Here is a 17,916-nt window from a genome sequence, read left to right as displayed (position 1 = left end):
CCGCCCAGTACTCTACCAAGACCTTGCTGCATCCACCATGGCCAAGCGGAGAGAATTCCGGCCGATCACCACCTTCCTGCGTGAACAGGGTGTCCCCTACTCCTGGGGGCATCCTTTCCGGCTGGTCTTTAAGTGGAAAGGCAAGTTAATCCTAGTGCGATCCCTAGAGGCGGCCCGTGACCTGTTGGGACTGGAGGATACTGGAGACCAGAAGGAGGCCTCGTCCTCCCCATCCAGGCGGCGTCGCCGCTCCGCGGAGTGGCAGACAGTGGGCAAACCAGCGAAACCCTCAGGTCCGGACTTATCCATTAGCCTTAAGGAGAGAGGGGCTGCGGTGGCCTCTGTGGCGAGGGCGACGGAGACGCCGGAGGGGTCCTGATCCCTTCCTTTGAACGCCTGATCTCTGCAGGATGGTAGCTGGCGTCGGAGGGACCGAAAGTATGGACTCTGATGGGTAATGTAATGCCACGTTCCCCGGAAACATTGTCCTGTATCTGGATCTGGGTGGCTGGTGGGGTTAAGTCCATGCCCCCAGCCCTTTGGACTTCTGTGACGAACTATTGTTCTCCCCTCTTGTCTACTACGTGGGGGTGTGCTGTCAGACTGTTTGGGGTTTTGTTTTTGGGTGGTTCCTGGGGGGGGGGTGGAGTAGGGGGAAGTTGGGTCGGGGGGGCTTAGGAGGGGGGGAGACTCCGCATCAGCAGTTGAATGCCTCCATTTTGAAATTGAACGATCTGCTGTCTCGGGGTAATGTGCCTAGCCGTAGAAGAGCTATTTGTGTTTTGCTTTTACGATGGGGAAGGATCTGAAAATAGTTAGTTTGAATGTTCGGGGCCTTAACAGCCCAGTTAAGCGTGCAGCGATTTTGTCACTGTTGGAAGGTGCGGAGAGTGATATCTGTCTGTTACAAGAAACGCATCTCCTTTCCAAGGACACCAAAAGGATTAGAGACAGGCGTTTTCCGATTCAAATGTGGTCCTCTTGCACTGCGAAGAAACAGGGAGTAGCGATACTGATCAGCGCGAAAGCGCACTGTAAAATACTGTCTCAAGTAGTAGATGTCAGGGGCCGATTTCTAGTGGTCAGGATCCTATGGGGCGACACCCGCCTTACAGTGGGCTCCCTCTATGCTCCCAATGTGCAGCAGGAACCCTTCCTGACCTCAGCGCTTGCGGATGCCCTGGCATCTCCTGACCCCTGTGTTCTGGTAGGGGGTGATTTGAATATGGTGATGGACGCGTCCCTCGATAGGTCAGAAGCACGCTCCCACCAGACTGGGGCCATATCCAAAGGGGGTCTGTTGTGGCTACAGGAAGGGGGGCTGCATGATTGGCGTACATTGCACCCGCTAGAGCGCGACTACACCTATTACTCCTCAGCTCATAAGACCTACGTGCGCCTAGACCACTTCCTCGCCTCTACTTCCCTGATGCCCCAGCTCTCCTCGGCGGAGATTGCCCCGCGCTCCTTATCCGATCACGCTCTTATCTCCGTGAGGGTGTTGGGGGTAGCGGCTTGCGGTCGCCCGGGGGATGGCGCCTACGCGACTCTCTCCTCAATTCCACCTCAGTGGTGGAGCGCCTGCAAGACACAATCACACACTACCTCACCACCAATGATGTGGATGGCATGTCACTAAGCTCGGTATGGGAAGCGCTTAAATTGGTGGTGGGGGCGACTGTATAGCTGTCTCTGCGTCGCTAGCTAAACTGCGCAAGGAGAAACAGGAAGAGCTCGAGCGCGATGTGCAGGGGTTGGAGGCGATCCACAAGCGAACCGGGACGCAACGGGTCTGGAGGGAGCTGGAGACGAAGAGGCGCATGCTGAAGCATTTAGACCTTGACCGCGCCGAATACGCACTCTTGCGCCTGCGCCACCAGTTCTATCTTAGCGGCGATAAAGGGGGCAGAATGCTAGCGCACCCCTTGAGGGCACGCATGCAGCAGGCGGCCATCCCGGCTATTAGGGACGCACATGCAGTAGAACGGACGGCGGATGGCCACATAGCGGAGATCTTTCAAAGCTTTTATCAGGCGCTGTACACATGTGAGCCCCCCGAACCAGATCGGGTCCAGGCCTAGCTAGCAACCTGCGGAGTCACGCCCCTCTCCCAGAGCTCGGCAGCGTCTCTTGACGCGGAGATACGCATTGAAGAGGTTATCTCTGCTATTTCGCGCTTGAAGACGGCCAAGTCGCCGGGCCGGATGGTTTCTCGGCCACTTTTTACAAGAAGTTTTGCGGGGTGCTGGCACCCTTCTTAACGCGCCTCTTCAATTCCTTTAGGGAGACGGGGGATGTGACTCCCACTATGGCCGAGGCTGTCAACACGGTCATTCCCAAGGCAGGAAAGGATGCTAAGGAGTGCGGCTCGTACCGCCCCATCTCGCTCCTCGACATTGATATGAAATTGTTCTCCGGTATATTGGCCGCGCGCCTTAGTCCGTTCATGGACGGAATTATTGAGCCTGATCAGGTGGGATTCGTCCCAAAACGACAAGGGGGTGAGAACACTAAGATGCTCCTACATCTGATGGACTCGGTGCACCGGTCCCATACACACGCCTTCTTCCTCTCCATAGACGCCGAGAAGGCGTTTGACCGAGTTGACTGGTCATACATGTTTGCAGTCCTGAAAACTTTTGGGCTGGGGGACACCTATGTCAACTCGGTACACTGCCTCTACGCCTCCCCTAGGGCGGCGGTGAGAGTCAATGGCTGCCGATCGGAGCATTTTCCAATCACGCGCATGACACGACAGGACTGCCCCCTGTCGCCCTTGCTCTTCGCGCTCTACATGGAGCCATTTGCTCAACGCCTTCGGGACAATGAGGCCATACATGGGATCCGCTTCGGTGCTGATGATCACAAAGTGAGCCTTTACGCTGACAACGTGATCTTGTCACTCACCCAACCTCATTCCTCTTTGAGGCACCTCTCTCGCGAGCTCCAGGAGTTCGGGGCGGTGGCCGGCTTCAGGGTTAACTTCTCCAAATCCCAAATCCTCAATCTCTCTGTGCCGGCGGAGGATGTTAGAGATCTTCAGAGGGACTTTGACTTCCAGTGGGTCCACACGGACATCCCCTACCTGGGAATTCGTTTAGCACCCACGATCCCGCACTGTCTCCCTCAATTACAGGCTCCTTCTTGAACAGATGGCCAAATCTGTCTCGGACTGGTCCCGGTTGCCGCTGGCCTGGTTCGGCCGACTGGCAGCGATAAAGATGACGATTCTCCCGCGTATCCTCTATCTCTTCCAGATGTTGCCCTTGCGCCCCCCACCGGGAGCCCTGAAGAAACTGCAGAGATTGCTCACCACATTTTTGTGGATTCATAAGCGTCCCAGAGTTGCGTTCGCCCGGGCGACAGCACCCCGAGACGAAGGTGGCCTGGGCTTCCCTTGTGTAGAGGCATACTATCAGGCTTCTTGCCTGCGCTTTATCCTCGAATGGAACAGGCCAATGTCCAGCAAACACTGGCTCTTTATGGACCAGTCGGTGGCGGGCCGCAACATTTGGTGCGAACTATGGCTCCCACGTAAACACAGGTCATGGGGCTTATACTCATCGCCGGTTACCTCCCCAACGATGGCTGCGTGGGATCGGCAGCCATGCAGGCGGGGTTGGACCACCTTCCTGTCACCTCTGCCGCCTATAGTGGACAACCCGGAGTTTCCCCCGGGCTGTGCCTCGCTGGTGTTTCAGCGCTGGAGGGAGCTGGGCTGTAAGAGAGTGGGCCACCTCTTCCAACCAAAGGGGCTGATCCCGTTCTCCTCTCTCCGTCGAGAATACTTTGAGCTGCGCGAATCAGATGCCTTCCATTACTCACAGGTCGCTCACTGGGTCACACTGCCTGCTAAAGTGGCGGACATGTCACGCCTAATGACGACATTAGAGCGTTGGTTTGTCTTTAAGAAAGATGACCGCAGACTCATTTCCGAACTCTATGCCCTAATTATAAAGCGCCCACATACGCAGCGCACCAAGGCGCAGGTTTGATGGGAGACGGAGTTGGGCCGCCCACTGACACGCAAAGAATGGGACAGGGTGCACTATCGCGCACACCACACAGCTACCAATGTGGCGGGGGCCGAATCAGCCTACAAAATGGTGTCCTACTGGTATAATACACCGGCTAGGATTCACGGGTGGGATCCCAATTGCCCGAGTCTTTGCTGGCGGGGCTGCTGTGCGACGGGTACCCTGACATATCTGCTTTGGCACTGCCCCAAGCTAGTGCGCTACTGGCAGGTGGTTCTGGATGACATAGACAACGCATTTGGTATTACATTTCCCAGGGCCCGGAACATGTGCTACTAGGTCGCCCTCACCCTAAAGCGTTCCCCTTGCGCTCCCTGCGAGGTAGGCAGATAGTCCTAGCTCTACTGGCCGCGCGCCTAGTTATCCTCTCGCAGTGGCGCTCCCCTGCAGCCCCCGACCCCAGAGATTGGATTAGGCGGCTTTGTTTGTTGTTGGGTATGGAGAGGCTTTCCCTCTGTGTGGATGGCAAGGGGGAGACGTTTGCAGAGCTATGGGAACCATTTATACATTTGCTGTCACGGGATCTGCGGGAGGTAACATGCCCCAAGTTCCTGCAAGTTTTGCAGCTTATCCTGTTGGAACCGGCGAAGGCAAGTTCGTAAGGGGATTGGAATGGCTTTATGAGGGCGGAGATGCGATGGGGAGCAGAGGCAGAGTCGGAGGCAAGGGCAAGGCTGATGCGGAGTGGGAGGGAGGGGTCCATGGTGGGGGTTAGTGTTTGCCTTTCCTTTTCCATAAAAAGCAGCACCAGCACACTTGGTTGTGCCATCTGGCCGTCAGTTTATCTTCGCCGGGTCGCCCTCCGGGATGTAGACCCCATGGCTGTGTTTCTATGTTGTCAAACTATGCTCTGCCAGCCGGTGGATGTAGGCAGCCCAGCTGTGTTTAATGATGTGCCACTGCTGAATAAAAAATGTTTGATTCTAAAATGCTTATTTAATCAAGCATAATTCTAATGAGACAAATAAGAAAAGGCAGAGCAAAGAACCTCTGGCTTCCGCCTCAGAAGGTGAAATTAGAGCTATGATGCGCGCCAGGCACGGAAACCCCTTTTGTAGAGAGCTAGAGCGCGTCAGGGCGCAACCACGCGTAATATGGCAGTTGTGACGCCTTCACCTCCCCGGGACCAACTCTCACCGTCAATACTCAGCTGAGAGTGGCCCGGGCGGCGGTGGGATGATCGAAGAGTCTAGTCCGGTGGAAACGCTTTCTAAGTGAAGCGGAGGTAATTTGCACACACAGTTTAAAAATGCATATTTAATCAAGCATAATTCTAATGAAGGCAGAGCAAAGAACCTCCGGCTTCCGCCTCAGAGGGTGAAATTAGAGCTATGACTTAGAGTTTATGACTTAAACCTCAAATGCTATGGCAAAGCAATGCATGCTAAAAGAAGATGGATATTAACCCCTTCGCTGCGGCGGCAATTCCGCTGCAGCGCTAGGGGGGAGGTGGGGCAGAGCGGCGCTCACATGCTCGTGACGGAACCGCTCCGTCACGAGCCTCGGTTGAGCTGTGCTCATGACGGAGCAGCTCCGTCATGGCCCCGCCGGCTCAATGGAACGTCCAGCGCAGGTGCGGAATTTGCGCCGCGCAAGCGCGCCGAGCGGGCCATGACGGAACCGCTCCGTCATGAGCACAGCTCAACCGATGCTCGTGATGGAACCGCTCCGTCACGAGCATCGGTTAAGCTGCGCATGGAAGGAGTTAAGAGAAAAACAACAAAAACAGATCAGTGGGTACCAGGCCTGAAATGCACTGAACTTGAGAAGCTGGTTCTAAACCACAATGTTCAGTAGGGAAAAACAAGGAATTAGCAAGGTTGGCATATGTGCTAAGAAGTGGCGTTCCGCATATGATGCACATGTATGGACATTACCGGCACTCAAATGTATGACATAAACAGTTATAGAAGTGGTTTCTGGTCCCACCAGTATGTCACAGGCTACTCAAAAAATTTAGAATGTGGAAAAGCTAGAATGAAACCGTAAGGTTTGTATGTAAAAAGATAGAAAAAATGACATTACCCTAGGTGAAATTTAATTATTTGTTTAGCTTGCCTCTGCCATTACAGACACTGATCAACCTTGCAAATAAGTTTTGTTGGTGCCATAAAAGGGGCAGCCCATAGTGTAAGTATGTCTTTTATTTTTATAAAAGGGCTTTTTTTCACAAAGACTAGGAGCTGCAGTCCCTGCCCCATATATAAAACTGCAAAAAATATTTTCAGCGAATACTGGTAGAAAATGTAATCTTTATTGAAAAAATATAAACAACAAACATGGTTTAAAATCCGTAGGATGTTCAAAAATTCTAGCTTCTGGTAAAGAATTTAGTGATATCCGATGAATGTTTTGAGGCAACAGAAAGTCTCTTGGCCTGGCTTCTTTCCTTTGCTTGCTTTGCCGTCCTCTTAAAAAAAGAGAAAGTAAACTAATTTAGTATCTCAAATCCACAAAAGGATACACAAGAGATAACCTGACTCTTAATAACAGTTGTTAATTTGCAAAGTAATACGCCAGTTTTAAATGAAACAAAATAGAATACAACATTTTCAAATTGTAATATTTAGTCATTTTTCATTAGTGACATTACCATATTTTGAATACGCATGGCATTTATAGTTACACCACATCTAGACCTCCTTTCTCTCGCCCTGTATCTGGGTGAGAGAAGGAGAATGATATCCTCATGACTTCGAGAGGCAGAAGGGACGAGTCTGGGTGTGTCGACTCATGGTTAGGAAGAGCCCAAGTGTACTAGAAGAAGTGAAGCTAGCATTTAATTAAAATGAATGACTATGAAATGAGGAGGAAGATACTTCACTTGGGAGGTTAGCTTCATTGAGCTGACCCAATTTTCAACTCTTGGTTTGGAGGATTACATTTGAATTAAGTGGTCCATGATCCTTTGATCCCCTCGCATAAAAGAGACCTGAATTGTATTTCGGCTGACCTCTGCGTTTATCTGAGGGACGTTAGAGTGGCCTATTGACTCCTTCAGGTCTGGCTTGTTCAATAGACATTCTACGCCACGTTTTTCTTTTTTTTTTACTGCACAACGGCGGCCTTGCATTTCTCAAATGGTGGTGGACAGAGCTAAGACACCGAAGGCTCGGAGCATCAAGGACGTCCTGAGTTCTCATACATCTCAGTCTAACCCCCTGCCAGGGGCGGCTCCTCAGCTGAGCATCGCCCAGCTGCTTTTCAGCCGTGTTACAAATGAAGAAAAAAATGATAATAACACAATGTTATTATCATTCTATTTGAGGTGGGGCTGCTCTGCTCACAGAGCAGGGGGGTAGGGGGATAGGGGAGTGGTGGACTCTCTAAGTACGCATGACAATTTGCCCGGCCAAACGGTTAGGCGCACTTTGCATGATTGTACTACAGCCTGGTGGAGAACATGAACATGCCCAGAGTCCCCGTCTCAGTGCTGAACGACTGCGCTCAGACCAATCACGATGCTGCTGACAGCAGCGACTTGATTGGCTTAGGGGAGCCTGAGTGTTTCCTGCTTTCGTTCCGGCCAGACTCAAGACGCAGGAGAGACGATGACGATGAGAGACGCAGTGATGAGGTACATTGTCATTTTTCTACAACTACTCCACTCCCTCCCGATCCACACCAGTCCCAACTGTCTAACTCTGTGACCAGACTGGGTGCTCAGACTTAAACCCTGCAAGTAATAAGTGCTGAAAGACACTTAATCTGACCGATCACATCAACCTCAAGGGCAGTGTTGATTTATTCATTTCCCTGGATGTTGAAGCATGATATATTAAAATTGCCCAAGACTCAACTATAGAAGTGATAGAGGAAATTATGAGATGTAGTGATTGGAATTCTCTGACACCAATACATTTCATTATTGAGCGAGCATCTATAGCATTTACACATTTTTTTCACCAATTTAGGGATACCTTATACCTACAAGGATAAGGGACAATGAAAGGGCAGATCGTTTTTTTCCCGCCTTAGCTTGTACATGTCCAATTTTGAAGAAACCTTTATTTTATGTGATAATAACCCATACAGAAATAAAATCCCCGTGGCCCAGGTTTATTGACGACATTCTAATTGTATGGAGAGCAGAGCGTGTTTGTTTAATGGGTTAATTCCCTTTACCCATACCTACGATTTTCTAAGAACGTTTCCGATAAGGAGTTGTCCTTCCATGATCTGACCATCACTATTGAGAATGGTGTGTTGAAAACGAAGACCCTTATAAAAAAGCTAGATCATTGAGAAATAATTTGTCATTCAGCCAATTTTTAAGGATCATAAGAAATTGTAGGAAAATGCAGGATGATCAACAAGCCGATACACTGGGGCAGAAACTGCTCAAAAGAAAACATCCCCACCATATTATTAATATGGAATGCAAGAGGCCAGGAATAACAACCAAAATGCATTACTGGAACAAAAGCCTCCAGAAATATCTAAAACCCTTACTTGTGTCACAACTCTCACTCCTTGTTCTAATAAATTAAAGAAGATTATTAACAAATGATGGAACATAATAAATAGTGGGTCACTTAACTTTGACCGCCCTCGGTTTGCCTTCAAATGCACCAGGAACCTAAGAGACCGGTCGGTTCATATCAGACCCAGACAAAAATTGCAGAAGAAGCACTGTGGTTGGGGATTACCTCCTGTAACATGTCACTTTCTGTGTGGGCATTGTAATGCAAGTAGGTTGACACAATTATTGAAAGAATTTGCTCTGGAAGATGGAAAAAAGTAGTGCTTGAACAAACATACTAAATGTAACACGAAGAACTGTGTCAAAATGATAACATGTCTCTTCCAATAAGAATATGCGGTTATGATGACTAGAGCGGTAAAAACACACATCATTGAACATAGGCGTGGGATTAGGTGCAATAAAATCACCACTGAACTGAGTGCACACTTTTTGGAGATGAATAATAGCTAAAAATGACATGGAGCCGTTTATTTTGGAATCCATAAAACATAGTGACAATCTACAATCAATACCATGGGTATTCCAGTTGAACACTCACATTAATGGATTCAATGATGATATACCATGGAGTGAATTAGCATGCCTATGGAATAAATCTCTACATCAGGTTTATGCACTGATAGAACTAACCTTTGGGATTCTTATAGTGAAACATACATATAACTCATAACCATTTCCATATATATGAGCATCTTATTGTTAGGCTCCCTGTAATAACAATTGATAGCAGAGATTAGTAGTTGCAACATGACACACCAACAGGCATTTGTTCGGTATGTGAGGGGCAATTAGGCTGAGCACCATTCCGAATTGATAACTAGCAATAGATGTTAACCTAATTTAAATAACGCGCAGTATAGATGCTCTTTACAGGGTACATTCTGCCACTTATGAGGGATCTTTTCAGCAACTATGATTTGCTCAGCAATTATGATTTGGATTAGGGATCCCTTTTAGTACAGCGACTCAGAGCCTTTTCACTTTCAATATGATGTATGAAAAGAGACACAAAAACAGTGGGGCTGCCCGATGTGGTCACCGAGTCATGACGCTGTCATGGGTCACGCTTGCATCGGATCACGTAAGTGAGTGAGACATGGAGCCAATAAGCTTAAATTCTACACGCCCGGTCTAAACAGGTATCTCCGGGACTGTAGAGATGGGGTAGACCCGAGTGGTAGAAGTAAGTACAGCTTTGGGCAGTATATTCTGGTCTATTAGTATGGTGGATACTTAAGACCATTCTTTTCACACTCAGAGTATACCTACGAGTGGCCTAGTATCCTTGAGTCCCAAGGGGCCTAAATCCAGTGGGAACTGGGTGAGAAATTGTGATGCCATCTTCTATTGCACTCTGATTGATCCGACGATTCACAGTGTGTTCACACAGTCCTGTGGATATGGTGCACAAGTGTCTTACACATTTGAGATTGGAGTGAGTGTCTTATTTATGATGGGCTTTACACTGGTGTTGACATGGATCTTGTGGTACCAAATTAAAAAATGGAGTGAGGAGTCAGATTCCGGATCCATGATACATACCCTTCTTTTTTTTTAAATCAATATCTCAAATCATGATTTGAATGCTTGTATGTTTCAGGTAGGTTTTAGTGTTGGGAATCATCCATCTAAAATGAAAGAGGTATAACACTATACCCAAGTGAACACAAACTTGGGTGATTATTTGTGTGGGTCCGTATGGCTTTGATTAGGGACCCACTATATATAGATTAGGTTTATTTGGTCTTGATGAATTGCGATTGTATCGTGGAGTCTTAGCGGGGCAAGAAACATGTTAACCGATTAGGAGAGTATTGAGGAACATTACTCCCTAATATATATTCCAATTTGTTTTTAATCCTTAACATTGACCCCCATAATAAAATACTTACAAAGGGGTACCTTACTTAATTTTAAATTTAAATTCAACCAGTCTGCAGATTCAGCTAGCAAATAGATCCTGAACTACACCAGGTCTAGTTGACTTTTGCATGGCAAATTGAGAGAAAAAGATCTCTGGCAAAGAGCCCCTGTCCAGCGGTCCGTTGGGCATTTCAGCATTGGACCAATGAGGAGCTAACCCTAAGATGAAGAATGCCACCCTTCCAGGTGGAGGAGGGCTCTTGCTCAACAAGTAAAACACTCTCTCCAACTTTTCAAACACTAAAGTATACAAATGGTGTTACCCTAGTTTTGGTTAGGAACAACACACTGTGTAGTTACACCTTGTTAGACTTGGCTGTCTCTAGTTGGCAGAGGTATACACTTCCGACAAATAGGGACTCACCTCCTCTAGTCAGGGCAAGGGGATCACACACTTAGATAACCCCTGCTCACCCCCTCGGTAGCTTGGCAAAGCAGACAGGCCTATCTCAGAGGCAGTGCGTTAAGCATTTATGACCACATACAGTAATACAGTGAATACACTACAAATGGACACGACACAGTAGTATTATAAAAATAAGGATGTTTATATAAGGCTTAGCACAAGACCAAATAACAACAAAAATATACCACAATCTTAATAAATACTCTTGGAAGGAAAAATAATAGTTCAAGCGTAGTTTCTTCTTAGCACAAAGTCTTTAGTAACAAAAGCAACTCTTCTTCTTTAGATCACAGTTCTTGGCAACAATGTAACCCACACGGGAGTCACACGACGTTAAGGCAAAGTTAATCCAAAGGTTCGGCGTCGACCGCGAGGAGCGCTACGTCGAGCCCGGAGTCACACGGACCCCCCACGACACAGTACCTTGGAAAAGCGAAGCACACGATGATCAGCGGCGTTGAGATGTCCGACGTCGGGTCTTCGGCGTCGATCAGGCCTCGGAATCGGGGCGATCTGCAGCGGCGTCGACAGATGTCAGGCAGGAGCAGCGCTCACGAGGTGAAGCAAGATACGGCGTCGATGTCGATGATGATGTTGCAAGAGTGAGCAGCGCTCACGGCGCCGAGAGGGCTCGGGGTCGATGCGTCGGCAGCGGCTTCGCTACTAGCGTCGATCGGGCCCAGCGGCCGGCGTCGAAGATGCGGGACACGGGAGCTGCACTCACGATGTCGAGCTGGATTTGGCAGCGTTCGTCGGCGTCGGGATTGCTGGATTCTTCAGAGGTGCTGGACTTTCAGGTTCCAGCAACAAGCACTTTTAGCAAATGGTGAAGTCCTTTAGCCCTGTGACTTCAACAGGAGGCTGGCACTCTTCCAGCCGTTGGAGATTTCCTTGGCAAAGCTTGAGAGTACACACTCAGTTCCTCTCTCCTGGTTCCTTGGCAAAAATAAAGAAGCGACTGCAGGATTCCCCCCGGCAAACAGCACTCTGGCAGAAGTGGTAGGCAAGTCCTTGGATCAGCAGGCTTCTTGTCCTTGGTTCAGGGTTCCTTGTCAGAATTGATCTAAAGTCTTGGTTCAGGGGTCCTTCTCTTATACCCCTTTTTGGCTTTGATCCCTTTGTCCATGCAGGGGAACTCCCCTCATCCCGGGTTTGTTGTGGGTGTAGCCAGGCAGAGGCACCTGGCCTATTCACTGTGCAGGGCTGGGTCCTCAGACGCCCAGCAGGAGGTGGAGCCGGTATTGTCACTGGCAGGAGCAGAGCCATCAGTTGCCCAGCAGGAGGTGGAGCCAGCATTGTATCGGGCAGGGCCGGCGATCAGGAGCTACTCTTCCCCTACTCTTAATGCAAATGCCTCACTCACACCACACTGACTCATTCAGAACTCTGGAGCCACCCAGCCCCTGTCACACACACACACCAAACCAGCAGAAACCAGTAATAGCCACTTTCTAAAAGTGCTATTTTCAAACCCAGAGTCCAAAAACCATCCACCCAAACAAATGCGTTATTAAACCCCCAGTTCAGGGATACCAAACTCGCCATTGTACCATGCTCCCTGAGCCAGCTAGGATTATACCATTAATAATCCCGGCAGCCCATTCTAACTTATGGAGAGCAGGCAACCTTACAATAGTGAAGAACGAATATGGCGGTAATTCACTATCAGGACATGCCGACTTTGTCAGGCTTGTCCTACCTTAGGCTTACAATGCACCCTGCCCTCGGGCCTACCATAGGGGTGACTAACATGAAGTTAAGGGAAGGTTTGGGGACTGGCAAGTAGGTGTACTTGCGCAGTCCGCGTGACAGTACCAGACTGCACGTAGGTCTAGCAATGGCAGACCTTTAGACATACTTTTACTAGGCCCCTCTTGTGGGTGGCACAACATGTGCTGCAAGCCCACCAGCAGCATTTGTATTTACAAGCCCTGGCACTCCTCGTGCACTAGACTAGGGACTGACAGTAAACCAAATATGGAATTCAATCAATACAGTAATTTTACATAGGGAGCACTTGCACTGTGGCACTGATCAGCAGTGGCACAGTGCCCAAAGCAATATACCAGCAAAAACATCGTAAACAGAGGAGGCAAACAGAAAAAAATGGAGGAGAGACTTAGGCCAATGATGTCAGGTCTAACACACCTGCATTGTTACCATCAGTCAGAGCCACTACAAAAGACACTCAAATAATATTTTATCATGCACCCGTTTCAATGTTGATGGGTGTTTATGCCCCCTGCACCATGCCTCCCAGGGAAACAGAATAAGTTCAAAATAGCATTCCACGATCCACTTTTAGGTCAACCATAAGAGAATTGGTAGACAATTATTCAAAGAAAATTAATCTTAGGGAATGTCCTTGTCAGCAGTGTAGGATGCAGCTAAGACAGTGGTAAGGGCAAAACGTATAAATCATATGATAGCTTTTATTAGATTGTCTAGAATAAAACTCTGGACTTAGAAACTGAAATAGAGCAACTGTAGACAATATATCCAGTGGTACGAAAATAGTCTACAGAGAGTTTTGTAGAGCTAAAGGAGAGTTGAGAGACCTGCTGACCAAGCGGGAGGCCCAAATGTTATTTTATCTAAGACACACAAAGTACGAAAAGAGTGACAAACCAGACAGGTTACTATCATATAACATTCAACAACATGTCCAGGAATTTAAAAAGGGCAGGAAGGCACAGTGACAGACCACCCCAAACTACAGATGAAGGTGTCATGGACACTTTTGTACAATTTTACAATACCATATAAGGGGAAAAACGAAGATATAAGATATTCTGCAAGTTCCTTGCAAATTTTAAATAAAGTTGTTAAAAAAATCCCCCCAACACACAGCTCCGGTATTACTGCTTCATTGTGCCTGTTGTCATAAAAATAATTATTATGCAAACACCCAAGGTTATGAATTTTGTTTCCCTGTCCTGTTTCTTGATGTAAGTCAAAAATGTAAGTACAAACAATTGCACCCTATCAACAATCTATTTTAACAACTTATCTCGTCCGAAGGTATGCATTCCTAAGGCAACTATTATTTCTAAGGGAGGCAGAGCTTGTTCGCGACCAAGATGCCGCCTGAGCCTTTAGCTCCATGACATCGTCTAACAATCTGGCATTTATCCGACACATAGTGCTCTTTATTCGTCACCCTGCTAAGGCTTGGGCACCGGATCAAGTTGGGACTTTAGGGGCTGCAGTCCGGTTCCCCGGCGAGTGGGAACAACGAAGATACGGTGCCCTAGCGACATCCGCCCGGCTGAGAATGGATCCCTGTACTCAATTTGGGCGGGGCGACGTCCTTGGCCGAGAGACGAGCTGCTGCGTAGCTGAAGGCATACGGGGCGAGAGACCCGCCGCGACTGCTGCACTTCCGGGTGGTGGATTGCTGAAGTGTGCCTTGGGGGACAGACGGAGCCCTGGGTGTCTCTGGACTGGAGGCGTGGGGGCCCGCAACACTCTGGTGATGGCCGCATGATCTGTGACGAGCAGGGAGCCTGGGTCGGACGCACGTAGCCCCTCCGCTGAAGGTACCTCTCTGACATCGGCGAGCAATAGGGGGTGGCAGGGTTTTGGGCCTGCGGCGTGTGCCCTCTGGTTGTGGATACGTTTTAAGACCTTAGGCATCTGGGGGTTGCCCTACCTGCGAGGTCCGCCATCTTGAGCCCCGGGGCCCGAACGCGCACTGTCTCGCCCTGAACAGGGTCGGAATTTGAATAACTGATTTCAGACGCTGTGGGGGCTGTGTTTGAGGCACTAAGAGCATTGCAGAACGGGACATTTGCAGCTACAGACAGATGGGGGTGCAGAGCCCTTGGTAGTCCGGAGCCACCCCTACCCAGTGTGGCCCTGGCATAGGTGGAACCACAGGGGCGCAGCAACATCCCACAGTAGAAAAAGGATTGACAGTTGCCCTATCATTATGTCCTCTTTAGTGCCACTTTCACGGAGAGTATGACGCTGTGCGGGGTGAAGGGTGCAGTTCCTGCGGTGACGTGGGACTAGGGAAGACCGCCAGAGAAGCTTGATCGGCTGGTGTTGGCAGAGCTTGGGTGGGACGCTTAACTCTAGCACATTGCCTAGCACACACATCTGGCAGCGCGCCTCCAATACCGCACTGCTCCGAGGGTTGACCCACAGATAGACTATAAGTCGACAGTGACTGGGGCCACCTTGAGAGTCATCTCAGCTTTTCCTGCTGTGTTGTGTTTAGAGTATTGGGGCGGTGGAGTGGAAGAGTTCGGCCTGACAGACCCGTCTGTGTGCGAAAATGGGGAGAGTGGACAGAGCGCAACCTAAGCACTCATTCGAACAGAAGCGGTCGAAGTCCCATGATGCTACTACAGATGAAGCCGCCAGGAAGCAGACGTCTGACAAAACTAGTCCAGATATTCGGAGCATGCTGCTGGCAACGGAGAAAAGCTTGCAAAGTGGTATAACCTCTCTGGGGAAAAATGGATGCTCTCTCCTATATAATGGACAGAATGGTCGGGCGCTTGGACAAACATGCTGAAAGACTGGACATGTCAGAACGAAGGATCACGGAGGTGGAGGAAGCGCACACCTGACTCGACTCGGAACACAAGCAACTGGGGAAAGTTATGCGTGTCCTTCAAGACAAATCGGAAGACTTGGAATCCTGTTCTCGTCGCTGTAACATCAGAATTACTGGCCTTCCAGAGTCCACCCCAACTGGAAACATGGAACAGTTTATTGAAGGCCTGCTGTTCAAGCTGCTGGGAGAGGGGGTCTTCTCCACTATGTTTGTGGTGGAGAGAGCACATAGTTCCCTGTGGCCTCGCCCACCCCTGGGGGAACTGCCACGACCGATTATCGCAAAACTACTTAATTACTGAGACAGAGACACTGCTTTGAGGCGGCGCAGGAAAAACAGTCATTGGCCTACGAAGGTTTGGAGATATCACTATTTCCGGACTTCACTGTCTGTGTACAGGAAGCACGCCGACAGTTCGTCCCCATGAAAAAACAATTGCGCGATTTGGGCATGGACTACGCCATGTTGTACCCTGCAGAGATTCAGGTCAATAGACCGGGCCGATCTCACATCTTTACAGATACAAAGTCATTGAAGAAGGCCCTTAAGGATTGGTCCAAGGAGCAACAACATCACTCGCAACGGCAACTGCTTGATGTGGCGATGGGGGGATCCTTGGAGGAACAGGACTGATGAGGAAGAGCTGCGGATCGCCGATAAGTATGGTTTTGGGGACTAAAAGGGGAGGGGAGGGGGCTTCCCTGGTACTGGATCGGACTATGTCGTTTGTGGTCTGCTTCAACCTACTCTTTATTGTTCTGAGAAGGAGGCGGTGCAGGCTCAACTAGAGGGGATTTCAGTCATTGGAAGGGGAGACGTCAGATATGCTGTTGAATATCGATTGAAGAGAGGGCTAGGGGGGGCGACTAGGAATGGGTCATGTAGAGAAACATCTGGAATTACAGATGAGTGCGGACATTGATCCTGGAGGTACCAGGTCCCGGTCCTGGACAGTGCGATTTTTTTTATCTGTATAATTGCTGCAGCCTTGAAGTGAATGGAATGCGAATTAACACTATGGTTTGCTGACGATGCATGGGCAAAGGGGCTGTTCATTGTTTTTATTGTTCTCCTCGGGGAGACGAGCAACATCTGCCCACGAGTGCATTACACACTGAGAGGGGGACATTTTCTTTTAAGGGTGTGGTGGCAGGTCGATTGAGGGTGGTTCTTGGGGATGACTCGCGGCCAAGTTGGAGGGGGGGCAGGTGTGGGTGGGAAGAGGGCAAAGTTTGGTTGTTTTGGAGGTTTGAAGTTTAAAGTTGGTTTCTGCAAGGTGTACTTCTTAACGACTTGAGGCATAGGTCAGGATACAATATAGGCTCTAATGTACATGATGGTGTGTCCTAGTGAGGTTAATGTCCCATAGGCGTTGGACTCCCTCCGCGCTCTCACGTGCAATGTTCGGAGGCTCTATGACCACCGTAAGTTGCGCAAGGTGTTGAGCTACCTGAATAAGCAGAAGGTAGATGTGGCCTTGATCCAGGAAACGCACCTCCCACTGACTAAAGCACTATTGTGCATCAGAGTCCTATTGGATAATAATAATGCATCAGGTTTCACCACATGCCCGAGGGGTGCTGACCTGGGTTAACTCCGAGTCGGCTTGCACACTGAAGCAATTAGTCCCGGACACGGACGGCCGTTTTGTGATCGCCAGACTTAACGGAAAGGGCATTGACCTCATTCTAGTGAATGTTTATGGCCCCAACTATGACCATCCAAAATTTTACACAACACTTGTAGGCACAGTTCATAGGTATCCAGACACGCAGTTATTTTGGGGTGGGGATTTCAATCTGACGAGAGACCCAAATCTGGACAGGTCGGGGGGACAGTTGAGACGGCCCTCTGCAGCGGCCAAAGCGCTTGATAGTGCTATGGTGAGCATGGGTGAGAGAGAGAGAGAAATCTGTTTATTTAGACCATGGTCTCTAAACTTCGAGTTCATAAAAATTATAAAACATTGCAATCCCAACAATAACAATTGATGCGTAATGGTCTCTAAAATCCCACAGTTACTTTTCTGAGCTGCTCTACTTATACATTTATAGCAAGCCATAAGATACCATTGGCTCATATTTTTCAGTATTTCCAATTTAAAAAGGATCAGTAAAAAAATGTTAAAAACATCTTAACTTAGTAAAACAATCATTACAATCTTTAAAAAGCCCTTTACATACATCATTATTATTTTACAAAAGTTAAAACCATTTAAACTAAACATACATCGGTCTTTCACATTATGTCCTGCAAAAGTAGGTAAAGAATGAATCACAATACTTTTTTGAGTTTTTCCCTGGCCAAACGATTTACACCTCTCAGATAATTCCCTAGTGCAATTGCAGTATCCAATTTTTCCATTTTTATCAGTAGAATAGCAGCTTGCCCTCGTGAATTTATGCCATATTTTATAAATAATGGCCGTAAAAACTGCTTTCTCACTTCTAAACTTGTAAGGCAATCTAACAGTGTGTGCATGATATCATCTCCAGTCCAC

At 48.6% G+C, this 17,916-nt stretch overlaps 1 protein-coding gene across 3 annotated transcripts in view; it reads right to left on the bottom strand.

Annotated features, from left to right (window-relative positions):
- Positions 1-6,269: 6,269 nt before the first annotated feature.
- The window catches only part of ZRANB3 (zinc finger RANBP2-type containing 3), an 881,708-nt gene continuing 870,061 nt past the window's right edge, over positions 6,270-17,916 (bottom strand). For all 3 annotated transcript variants that reach the window (XM_086957301.1, XM_086957303.1, XM_086957302.1), the window contains one exon: positions 6,270-6,447. In XM_086957301.1, coding sequence (XP_086813427.1) covers positions 6,349-6,447 — 99 coding nt within the window. In that variant the 3' untranslated portion in view covers positions 6,270-6,348. The remainder of the gene's footprint in view (positions 6,448-17,916) is intronic.

This window comes from Lissotriton vulgaris, chromosome 2_1, assembly GCF_964263255.1.
Source record: "Lissotriton vulgaris chromosome 2_1, aLisVul1.2, whole genome shotgun sequence".
NCBI classification, from domain to species: Eukaryota; Metazoa; Chordata; class Amphibia; order Caudata; family Salamandridae; genus Lissotriton; species Lissotriton vulgaris.
Note: the sequence above shows the minus strand (reverse complement) of the source record. Positions and strands in the feature narration are given on the sequence as shown.